This window comes from Lagenorhynchus albirostris, chromosome 11 (genome assembly GCF_949774975.1).
Source record: "Lagenorhynchus albirostris chromosome 11, mLagAlb1.1, whole genome shotgun sequence".
NCBI classification, from domain to species: domain Eukaryota; kingdom Metazoa; phylum Chordata; class Mammalia; order Artiodactyla; family Delphinidae; genus Lagenorhynchus; species Lagenorhynchus albirostris.
The window spans coordinates 71,262,894-71,275,870 of NC_083105.1; the positions used below are offsets into that span (position 1 = coordinate 71,262,894).

The following is a 12,977-nucleotide window of genomic DNA, read 5'->3' on the forward strand; positions in this document are numbered from 1 at the left end:
GAGAGAGAGAGAAGGTAGACATAAGAAAATGTTTAAGCTGGAAAAAGACACTTTATGTTCACTTTCTGGTTTTTTCTTTTAAAGGAGACTTTTATATTTCAGGGACTAGATGCCCTTAATCTATTGACACTCCTGCTAACTTTATCCCAGGATCACCCAGAAATGTTACCAGAACATAGGCTCAAGAACTGCAAAGCACTTGAACATACATACCAAATATCCATTCTTCAGCCATCGGATGCTAGGGATGGGCTTCCCTGTGGCCACACAAGGCCAGTAGAGATCACTGCCTATATCCACCTCTGTGTCATTGATGTGTTCTACCCACTCAGGAAATGCTTAAAAGTAAAGGACATTGAAAATTGTCAAATGCAAGTCAACATTCATCATCATCTCAAGAGGACAAATATTACACTTAGTTGATCTTCCTCTAGAAAATACATCAAATACTCTGTGTGTCATAAAATCAATGATAGAGTCAGTGAAATTGTATTTCTACAGGTCAGCAGGTAAACTTTATCTTACAATATTACAGCACTAGGTAACTGTAATTAAATTCATAATTGTTTTTCTATTTGTGAACCACGTTTTGTTGGAAAGCTAATTCATGAATAGCACTAAAATAATTTATCTTTTTCTTATAATGTAAATCTTTCAAAATTACATATAAAGTTTTAAAGAATTATGTGTTAATTTATTATGTAAGAGGGGTAGAGTCTAGGGTACAAGTGGAGATGTTGACCTCAGAGAGCAGCTGAACCTAGAATATAAAGAGATAAGGGTAGAGAAGTAGGTGTCAGTAGATGTGGAGTGGGAGTTTGTGAAAGCTCCAATTTAATTACTACCATTTTCTCTGTGAAATAAGAAGCCAAGTTATTAGCTGAGAGGAAGGTTGAAGGAGGAGGTACTGTGGGTTTGAAGGAAATCATGAAGGCATGAAATGGTCATCTAAGAGAGTGAGAGGTAGGTGAATCTGGAGAAATGTAGTCTAGTTGCCAGGCGACATTAAGGGTAACAATAAGGTCTGAAGCATGGCAGTGGGAGTGAGTTGCTGAGGAAGGTTGTAGGACAAGATCATTGGAGGAAAGGAGTTCAAAGGAACTGAGAGGGCAAACTATTGGAAAAGTTATTATAGTCTACATGATTTTTTTTAAATTAATTAATTTATTTATTTTTGGCTGTGTTGGGTCTTCGTTTCTGTGTGAGGGCTTTCTCTAGTTGCGGTGAGCGGGAGCCACTCTTCATCATGGTACGCAGGCCTCTCACTGTCGCGGCCTCTCTTGTTGCGGAGCACAGGCTCCAGATGCGCAGGCTCAGTAGTTGTGGCTCACGGGCCCAGTTGCTCCGCGGCATGTGGGATCCTCCCAGACCAGGGCTCAAACCCGTGTCCCCTGCACTGGCAGGCAGACTCACAACCACTGCGCCACCAGGGAAGCCCCTAGTCTACATGATTTTATGTCACCAAGAATGAAGTCAGGAGTAGAGTTGTAGTTGGTGAGAGTTGTCAATAGTGAAAATCTTAGGGCAATGAGTGAGGAGGGGCGACTTAACATAAGATTGTAAACTGGATGATTAAAGGAAAAGAAAGATAGTCTAGCAATAGCAGTGAAGAGCAGGGAGGCAGGTATTGGCAGTACTGCCAGTCACTCCTGGGGATGAGGGCTGTGAAAGAAAAATCAGCCACTGCTTGAGTGGTCTACAGGGGAAAGTGTCTTTAAGGGAGAGCCAAGTTTCAGTTAGAGCAAGAGAATAAAGGGAATGTTCAAAGAAGTTGAGAATATAGGGGATTTTGATAATGGACTATGTGCTCTAGAAGCATAGTATAAAGACGTCAGAAGTTGGGAATGAGGGGGAAATAGAGACTAAGTAGGACATGTGCAGAGCTCTGTGGGTATTAAAGTGCAGGTCAGAAGGAGGCCCTGGACCAAGGGCTTCTTAAGGCAAATGAAATGCACAGGGTGAAGGTAAAATGATCCTAATCTTAGTGGATTTTATGAGATGGTGGTGGTGAGGCTGCAAATCCTGGGTCATCGGAGACACTTACTTTATTCCGATATAGACAGAGGCCTGGGGTCTGAGAGATAGGGGTAGGGGTTGGACTTGACCCTGTCACAGTACCCTTTCAGCCTTCTGGTATTCCAGTTCAGCTGAGGCATCATCTCCAGTTTTTCCTATCATGTATCTTTTTGATGAGACTAAGGTACCCCTTTGCCATATGCTTTATCAATATCTTATGTAATTTTCCATATCGCACTCTCACTATTTTCTTTATAATTATATATATTGGGGGTATATATTTATTTGACTGTATATGCTTGTATACATTTGGGGGTTTTGTATGATATGACTAGAGTATGAATTCCTCAAGGACAGAATATTTCCTTTAAGTCCTTGCTCCTATCATAGTGTCTGCCTCTGAGGACACACTCAGTATACACTTGTTGAAGACTTAGATGTTTATTTAGATGTTTATTTAGACCTGCAAACTTCACATTGTAGATTTGTGAATGGATTTGTAGGGATGATTTCAGCCTGAAAAGTTTCAAGCACTGACTGAGAAACAACATTCTCTCCTCCCAAACATAAGCTTATTTTAATGTGTGAGAATCAAACACTTGTGCCAAGAAAATTATATTAAAGAAAACTTTTCCTTAGACCAGTTGTTCTCTAAGTGTGCGTCCTGAACCAGTAACATCAACATCTCCCAAGAATTTGTTAGACATACAAATTCTTGGGTCCCAAATAGACCTTCTAACTCAGAAACTCTGAGGGTGGGAACCAGCAATTTGTGTTTTTAATGAGCCCCCAGATGATTTTAAAACATGGTAAAGTTTGTGAACCACTGGGTTAAACTAAATCATAATGCCTAGGTTCTTGTACAAATAAAAAAGAGAGCTTGAAGAAAGTCTACAAACTATATGAATTATATTTTCTGAAAATTATCAATAACACTACTATTGATCCATTGGTGTTCCTATGATACCAGTGGCATAAACTCTTAACTTATATACTCATATTTGTGACTTAATTAGACATAAAGATGAATATTTTATCCTTTTGCATAATGTAGTTCACATCACTATTTTTAAACTAATCATTTTATGCTAGTTTTTCAAGTATGAAAGTGGCTTTCAATAAGATATTGATTAAATGTATGGAAAATTAAAACAATATCTCTACCTTGAACATAAATTCTTGCCTGGTGTTTATCCTTTCCTCTAATGTTCTCAGCCTCACATTCATATGTGCCTTCATCTTCTAGCTGAATATTGAAGATCTTCAGGACAGCTCCAGATGTGCTGATCTCAGCCGTGCTTGGCATTGGTTCTAGGACCTTCCGCCAACGGATATCAGGAACAGGACTTAAATAGGAGAAAGTAAGAGCTAATGGTCCACAATTCTTAAAAGACAATTTACTCTATGTTTATAGCTAAACATTTACAACATTTATTTCCTAACAATACAAAATTTAATGTATTTCTATATATGTTAATAAAAACTGTGAGTATACTTACTTGCCAAGTGCAAAACACTCTAAAGTCACATTTTGGCCCATCAATGCATATATGTCCTTGAACTGAACTACAATATCAGCAGGATATGGTTTTGTTGTTCCTAATTTAAGAAAAACAAAAATATCAACTAATTAGTAAGCAGAGTAGCGTTTGTTTAACATTGTGGTTTTTATAGGATTAGAATTGCTTCAGTATGGAAGACTTTTCTCTGTACAAGTACTGGAAAATATCTGATCATGTCACAATGTATAGATTTGTTTATTTATGCATAGTATGCATACAGTATGAATTTTATTAAGCATTTTCAATCATATTGGCTCATTCTGACAACGGTGTAACCAATTTGACTCAAATAACTAAAAAATTCAACAATTCTTTAGGAAGCATCAAATAGGTATAAAACAAGCATAAAATACGTATGAAACGAGCATCCCAGGCGATTCTGATAAATTGGATTTTTGATCTGTACCTTGAGAAAACATTGACCCAAGGGGCATTCCTTTTGATTCTGCCTCTAAAATACAACTTGGATCTGCCAGGTACTCTATGGGAATCAGGAAAAAAGAGAAAAAGGAAGGAAATGAGGGATAAGGGAAGAAAGAAGAGAGAAGAGTGCAAAAGAAGGAGACAAGGGAAGAAAGAGGAAGAAAAGAATAAAGGAGTGTCCATGGAGATGAAGGAAAAGAGAAAACAATTTTAAAAGAGGGAAGGAGAGAAGGAAAGAAGAAAATTGTTTATTTAAACATCACCGTGTTCATCAATGACAACATTTATTTAGCATGTCGTTACTGAAGGATGTAATTCCCTCTATCTTACAGTGGAAGAAATAGGCTCAGAAAGGCTAAATACACTGTTTAGGATCACAACATGAGTGTGTATTTTACACTGTATAACACTATAAAGACAAATAGATACACAAAGACCTGAAATACAAGCCAAAACAAAAGTAAATGCTCCGAAAGAGTGGCAGCCAAGGAGGATTGTTGGAAGTATATAGGGGCCAAGGGAATTTCAAGCAAAGAGGGCATTTGAACCAGACCAGTTCAAGTTGAGGAAATAGCATATTATGACACAACTTCAGGAGTGTGCAGGGAATTATAAAAGGTCTAGGAATCAAAATGATATTGAAGCATATGTAGTTGAAGATGAGCTTGAACCTACAACATAGAAGACTTGAAACTGTGATATTAAACATTTTGAAGCTAATTTCCTCAATGGGTAACTACTAATAGGTTTTGATAAAAGAAGTGATATGAATCTTAATTTTGGTTTAAGTAGAAGACCTTGTTGTCAGTTTTAAAGGAAGGAATATGGAGAAGAAAAATAGCAGAGAGTCAGAGATCTAAGGGAGTGAGTTTCATAAATTCAGAAAAATAGATGAGGGACTAAACGAGGGCACAGTTGCAGTGGGAACAGAAAGGAAAGGGCAGATCCAAGTTGTATTTTACAGGCAAAATCAAAAGAACTGCCCCTTGGATCAATGTTTTCTCAAGGTACAGATCAAAAATCCAATTAATCAGAATCACCTGGGATGCTCGTTGAACCTGCAGATCACTTCCTAGGGGTCTAGGATGGGTCACATCATAGGTCTGCTGAATCACTATCTTTGGGTTCCACATTTTCCTCAAACTTCCCAAGTGCTTATGTCCTAAATGGGAACCGCTGTGCTCACTGTCCTGAGGATGGCAGTGGAGAGGAGCTGATGATTAAAAATGCTCCCCTCGAATTATTGCTAAATGAGAAATATGACAGTATTGCTAAATGAGATGAAGAACACCAGAAGAGGAGGTTTAGAGAGGAGATAAAAGATGTGCTTGGAATATTTCAAACTTAACATCCTTGGGAACTTTCTGTGTGTCAAGCCCAGGATGTAGGTAGAATTCAGGATTAAATATAGGGAAAAGTTTTGGAGATGCAAATTTGGAGTCATCACATACGGCTACTAGAGAAAAAGGTGTAAATGAGTGAGAATATTTGAAAAAAGATTAGAAAGAAATATTAGAAGGAGGAAGATCTGATGAAGGATACTGTATAGAATTTGTCAGCAAGGCAGGTGGGAGATGAGCGGAGGCAGTAGTCAGAAAAAATAGGAAAAGAAGGGCGAGTTCAAGAGAGGCAGAGAGATCAACAAGTGTCAAAATTCATACAGTATCAGGCCTGAAAATATCCTTTGGATTTAGCAAATAAGAAGTGGTTTCACTTATTCATTGAATACAAAATAATATGCAGAGGGAAAGGAATGGAGGAGAGTTTGAAGATTCAGAAAAGAAAGGAAAGAGTGATGTAGTGATGTCCTTAAATGAATCAAATGGACTGTGAACCAGGGCAACTGGAGGAAGCAGCCTGAGCAGCAGGAGAAGCACTTCTTCCACCGAGAAAGAAAGAAGCACTGAATGTCGAGGGAAGCATAGGGAAGAAAGTTAGGGAAATTTTTACATGATGGCTCCTTTTCACTCTGCGAAGTAGTGGTGAGAGTATCTCCTAAGATTTGGGAGGGGAAAAAAAGCCAGAAAATCAGAAGATATTTATTGAATTCTAACCATGTGACTGCTATCTTGAGAAGAATAATAAAAATAGAATCTTTATGGTATGATGGACTTTTCCCCATTGTTATATACAACTTAAGGTTAGTGGTAGGAACCAAACCTAAGTCTGCCAACAACAGTGCCAGTATTTCTTCAGAAGCTTGAACTCAGCAATATGAGTGTAGCAGCAGGACTGAGATAAAAATAATGTGAAGTAAGAAAACATATTGTGATCTGATTTCTCAGGAAGTGGTACATTAAAAAACGGAATGCAGTTCATTCAATTGAAGCCTGAGAAAAGGCCAGTCAAGAATGTTAGTGGTCATCAAATATGGCACCACGGTAGTCATACCCTACACTACTTACAGTAGAAAGGCAATTTATATACTTATTTGCTTCATGTAAATAGTTCTTAAAAATATCAAAATAATCCAATTGCCTTCTTCCCCCCGCCCCCCAATTCTGTAATCACTATAGTTTGTTTTGATCTAATCATTCATTCTCTTTCATGAATTTACTAAGAAGTAGGATTGGACATGAAACAAAAAGCAGTTGCTGGTGATTCCCATTGTAAATGATATATTGGTATTTTGCTAATGAATTGATTGGTTCTCTATGCATTCCCTGAGCTAGAGGCAACCAGTCCAAACTCAACCACCTTAGGGACACTTTTATGATGTAAATCTTCTCTATGGGAAAAACTAAGGAAGGGCAAGGCTTACAAAGTACGTATCCTCTGTTTGCTCCGACAGAGCAGACAGCTCCTCTCCCCACTGGATATCTCTTTTCATTATTGTAAGTATGCCATAAGCAGACAAACTTGCAAAAACAGAGGAACAAATATGATACTTACGTTCAGGTAGTGGAATGAGTGGGATAAATTTGCTGAACACACTCTTTGTAATAGAGGGACTGGATACAAAACAGGAATAATTCCCTTTGTCTGATGCCTCAACATTAGCAATGTAGAGATTGCCATTTGTCTGAGACACAAATCTTCGTTTATCCATTGTGATAAATACAGGAAATTCATTTAGAAGCCAGCGGTAGCTAAGATCATCTAGAAGAAAATATTGTTGACTAAGTATTAACCTCCTCTCCAAAAGCAAAGATTTTGTTTTCTAATAATAAGCTAGCCCATAACCTAATGTAGGCTCTTAAAATATTGTTGACTAAGTATTAATCTCTTCTCCAAAAGCAAAGATTTTGCTTTCTAGTAATAAGCACATAATCTAATCTAAGCTTTTATAGAGCCAAGAAGTTGGAAATAGGCCAAGATAAACTGAAAATTTTCTAAAAGCTACTGTAGTTTGAGTGAGTATAAAGTGATGCTAAGCAATTATATCTCTCTCTCTCTCAATTATTTATGGATTACTAATTTTTATTTTTTATTTCATTGATGGGCAAAACGAAACTCAGAGAGGTTAAATGACTTGCTTAGAATTTCATGGCTAAGAAGAATTAGGATTCTGAATCCAGGTCTAATAATTCCAAATTCCATCTTCCCTACTGCATTTAAAAGATAAAATCAAGATTACTAACTATACTGTGGCTCTATATCTTTTTATTTTTATACTCCTATTTTAAATGATTGATTTAGGAATGAGTTTACATAGCCTATTCTGGCCACATTAAAAAGTGAAAACTACAGAAACAGAGGAAGGCACCTTTTTTTTTTTTTTTGCGGTATGCGGGCTTCTCACCGCTGTGGCCTCTCCCGTTGCGGAGCACAGGCTCCGGACGCGCAGGCTCAGCGGCCATGGCTCACGGGCCCAGCCGCTCCACGACATGTGGTATCTTCCCGGACCGGGGCACGAACCCGTGTCCCCTGCGTCGGCAGGTGGACTCTCAACCACTGCACCACCAGGGAAGCCCGAGGAAGGTATCTTATTTGTTTTCTTAAATATTAGGAAGCAGATCATATGGTAACTTTTAACTGTAGGAAATTCCTTTGGCTAAACATACTGGCTGGCTAGGCCAAAAGTTGAATTTCCTCATTAAATTGCTGTTTTTCATGCAGTTTTCTATTCCTATATCCCCTTCCAGTTTTGAGGAATGACCCCCCAGTAGTCATGTGCAGCAGTAATGTGCAAGAGGGAACTCTGGGCAATGCGTATTTCTCAGTCACAATATGCTGATTCCCTTTAAAACATCATAACCATGTGAAGACAACTGCCACTAGGAAGATCACCTCAGAAAAAGAGGGGATCTCTTAGTTCAAGTTAGAAAGGATTTTAGATGTAAGATGGTAGAAAGTCATGATCTTTTAAAAATGAAATAATCGTGACATGGGGCTTCCCTGGTGGCGCAGTGGTTGAGAGTCCGCCTGCCGATGCAGGGGACACGGGTTCGTGCTCCGGCCCAGGAAGATACCACATGCCGCGGAGCGGCTGGGTCCATGAGCCATGGCCGCTGAGCCTGCGCGTCCGGAGCCTGTGCTCCGCAACGGGAGAGGCCCCAACAGTGAGAGGCCCGCGTACCACACACACACAGAAAAAATCGTGACATAATACCCTTTTGCTTCAGGGAACTCAAGGTGATTGGTGAAGCTGCTAATGGGAGTGTGAAAGAGAGCTGAATAGGAAAAACTATAAGAATTGCACACTATATACATTCAGCATGCTTGAGAATAATAATCCAGGGGATTCCATTTAGATTAGCTATGTAATTTTCTCCAGCAATATACAATATTATAAAAGCGAATGAAGATGATTATTCTGTTTTTTCATCTTAACTTTTTAATTATAGAAGTTTATTTTTATTAAAATAATAGGAAATACAGATAAAGTTAAAAAGAGAAAGAAAATTAAACCACCATAATTCTCCAACTCAGAGTTATCATTGTTAGCATACATCTTTCTAGGCATTTATATCTGTGAATGATTCTATTATCTTAATTGTTATTCTTATGCTGATTTAAGGTCAGGTAAAAACCACAGGAGAAACAAAATAAGAAGAAACTTTGGGGGCTGCTTAAATTGCTGAAATCAGGTTCTTGGCATTGGGCACAAATAATTCCATGTAATCTTTGATCCAAAATAATATTTATAGTATATTTTAACAACTGTAAACCTGTCTAATTTTGAAATATTTTTTGTATTCTCACTTAAAAAGAAAATTAATAGTTTTGTAATGATTTCTGCAAAAAATTAAATTCCAAAAAGTCAGAAAGAGTCAGGAAAGTATAGATTTCCTTACAGAAGAAGGATTTTCTTAGCTATACAATGATTTCAAGATACCACACACAAAATACATTCAGAATAGTCTGAGTACTCCATAGTTATGTGAATATGGAGAACTGTATTTTAAATCTAGACTAAATATGATTTTGGTCAGTCTATTTTAATTACTATATTTTTCAGTTTCTGTAAATTTTAAGAAAGTTTTCTGTTTACCACTCATTAGAAAAGAGGAATGGGATAATGTTTTACTATTTGAATCTTCAAGGGAGAAACGCTAGGTCAGAGAAGTTATTTCCATGATGTTGATAGAAACATAAGTGTTGGACTACAGAGCAACTGGTCTGGCTGATTTAATGCCCAATGTGGATTCTCCAGTTTACTGAGTTATCTTCTATGTGTCACTAAACAAGACAGATTTGGCCTTTGCCCTTATGGGACTTGTAATATTAATAGTTAATCTAAATTTATATAACGAATTTTTGCCTACTGATAAGCCATCTACTTGGATGAAAGAATAATTGCAATATGTTGGAAGCTATCATTTCTCATTAAAATAAAGGTAGGAATTGCTATTGCTATTTTTAAACAGGGACACAGAGCTTTAGCTGGTTGACTTCCCCGGGGATATAGAGCAGTAGGGAGGCAGAACAGATCTTCCAACTTCCCTTTCCACCCCAGAACTACCAAAACGGTTCCTCGACTGGTGTGGTAGCTGCCCTGCTGCTCGGACTTAAGAATGAGACTGAATTTAGGCAATCAAGAGCCAAACCCTGACCAAGTTCTCACAGGGGCTCAATCGATTATCTATCTGTCTTCCCCTGCCCCATGCAGATGGTAAAATTAACCATCTCTGAAGAAGCCAACACCTGCTTTCTTCATAGCCCTGTTGTCTGGCTTAAAAAATAAATTATTATAAAATTACTTTTTTAGAAAAAGTAATAAGTACCAGCACCTGTTTCAAAAACATTACTTTTATTGATAGATGTCTGGGATGTTTTTTCCTTTGCCTCAAGAGAGTCTGGACCATATTACAGAGGGATTTGTTTTGGCCAATTTTACTGCATTTGACTAGTTTCATTGTATTACTTTGAAATACATCACTTATCTAACCTTGATAAATAATATATATTTCTCCTTGAAATAGATTTAAAGTACTTAAGTGTTCCCTGGAAGAATAATTCACAAACTTTTAAGAAGATGTTTGTACTTTTTTTGTTAATTAACCTCAATAGAACAGAATTTACCTATACCAAAAAAATCACTATAGCTCCTAATTTTTCTTTGATACTCACAATAAACTATACATTAAACTCTTTTAGAAAGAAATTTATACCAACTTATACCGTGGGCTCACATATTCCCTACGATGCTCTGGCATTCGTGTCTATTTTTGTGCTTACCTTTTTAGTCTATTGAGATTCATTCAATATCATATTCACCATTTCATGAGTTATTTTTCTTAGGAGTATTCCCACTTTCTTATTCATTAAAAAAATTCACACCATATCTATTACTTGGTATTCCATATTTTGTCAATAGTATCCACCCTTTGAACAATGGATTTCATCTTTATTCTCTCACTTAATATGCCCATATATGATTTCTATTTTGTGAGATGTATAACTCAATTTCTGATGGTTCTGAAAATTGGCCAGAAACAAAGCATCATGTTTTCATATTCTGAGGGTCTAGGGGTTTAGGAAGTCTTACACATTCATGAATTATTGATTGCTATTTAATAAAACAAAATCTTAACAGGAAAATTTATCTTTTAATGAAATTGTAATCACTACATATCCACCAATTTAATGAACACATTTATTTACTCTTTCACTCTCTCAGTCCTCAAATATTTTTTGGACACTTATTCTGTGCTAGGCATTAGGCAATCCGTTGTATATCAAATGTTGTTATAAAATTGAATCAACATCTGTACTGATATAGTTACGTATAAGTATTCTTGATAAATAAGTAAACTGGTTCAAATCAGAGTTCTCCCCTTTGCAAGAAACTGTAGAACACCCAAATCCATAGAAAAATGTAATGGATTGTAAACAATGAGACTTCCCTTCTAGATCTTTTTCCTGTGCATAAATGAGAAAGACAACATTGCTATAATCGTGAATAAAAAATTCTTAGTAGAGTAAGAAGTACTTTATTTGCTTTAATAATAAGGTTCAAAATACTAAATGTATTTTATTTACTTTAATAATAATCCATTTTTATTATATATCCATTTTATCATTTAAAAATATATTATTAAATTTAAATCTCACAACAAGGTCTATGAAGTAGGTGGCACAGGAATTATTATTCTCAAATTTTAAACAAGGAAATTGAGATGTAGATATGTCTAAGTTGACTTGACTTAGTAAGGACTAAATCCTAGGTTATCAGATCACCAAGTAGAGCAGCAGGGTTTGACAACTATAAATAGCTGCGTATATAACATTCTTTGAGGCTCAGAATCCAAAGGCAGGTTCCTTTACTCCTTCAACGCCATTAAGTTTTAAACTGCAAACACAAAACCTTAACTTAACTGCATATAGGAGGAAGACAGATTTATGGCATGGAGATGGTAAAATAGTACACATACATACACACATTATGGTTTTGAAGCATATGTCCATTCTTATGTTTGAAGATGGCATGTCTAAAGTTCAAAGAGGTCATAATCCGCTAAGAACACAAGCGGACAAAAGGAGATGAAGAGCAGCTCAGATTCTATTCTATGATTAATGATGTTTCTCCAGCTTATTTAAAAGACCTACTTAATTCCCTGCCCTGCCCCTGCCCATATAAACATATGTATCTTTATCAGGATGAAGAGGTAATTAGTCATTTCGCTTAATGATTTGAAGCTTCTATCAACCTTGTTTTGGTCCATGAAATTCTTCATTCGGCACAGTAGTAAAGATGTCACAGAGACTTGAAAACAAGACTTATCTCAGAAAAATCTCAAAGCCTGTTCCCTGGACATTTTCCCCCTTTCTATTTGTACTAATTCCCTAAGTTATCACATGCATTCCTATGGCTTTTAAAACTATAAAATGATGTATCACAAACTGATATTCCTAGCTCAGATGTTGCCCCTGGGTTCCACATTCACAGAAATGCCAATCTGACAGCTCCTTTTGAAAGTTTAAATCAGGCACCTCACTCTTATGTCCATAGCTATTCCTCCAGGCAATTGCAGCTGCATCCTCTCAAGAGCTCATGACAAAAACTTTGATGTCATCCTTGACTCCTGTTTTTCTCTTATATCTCACAGAAAGTCTACCAGCCAGTCCTCTTGGCTTTTCCTTCAAAATATATCTTGAATTTAACCATTTCTTTCCACCTCCAGTGCCACTGCTCTGGTCCTCCATTCATTGCCCAGATGATTGCAATACCTTTGAACTGATCTCCTGGTTTCACCTTTACCCTCCCCTGAGTCTTTTCTTACAGCAGTAGCCAGATTTAACTTTCTGTAACTTAAGTGATGTCATATGACTCTTCTGTTTAAATCCCTTCAATGTAACTCTCACTCAAAGTAAAAGCCAATGTAATTGCTATGGATTATAAGGTTCCAACCAATATATCTCTTGTATCGCTTTGATTTCATTCCTTGCTACCCTGTATCTCATTCAGCAACCTGGCTCACTTTGTCTTCCTCCATACTCCCATTTTGGAACTTTGTTCTTGCTGTGGCATATATCTGGCATGTCCTTCCTTCAAATATCTTCATTTTAGCTTCTTCATTTCCTTCAGGCTTT

General features: G+C 37.0%; 1 protein-coding gene across 1 annotated transcript in view; it reads right to left on the minus strand.

The window, feature by feature from the left end:
* The window catches only part of CNTN1 (contactin 1), a 229,815-nt gene that overhangs the window by 133,114 nt on the left and 83,724 nt on the right, over window positions 1-12,977 (minus strand). Inside the window, exons 7-10 of the mRNA XM_060166540.1 lie at window positions 6,894-7,100; window positions 3,516-3,615; window positions 3,181-3,362; window positions 214-338 (exon numbers count right to left, since the gene is read on the minus strand). Of these exons, the coding sequence (XP_060022523.1) occupies window positions 214-338; window positions 3,181-3,362; window positions 3,516-3,615; window positions 6,894-7,100 (614 nt within the window). The remainder of the gene's footprint in view (window positions 1-213; window positions 339-3,180; window positions 3,363-3,515; window positions 3,616-6,893; window positions 7,101-12,977) is intronic.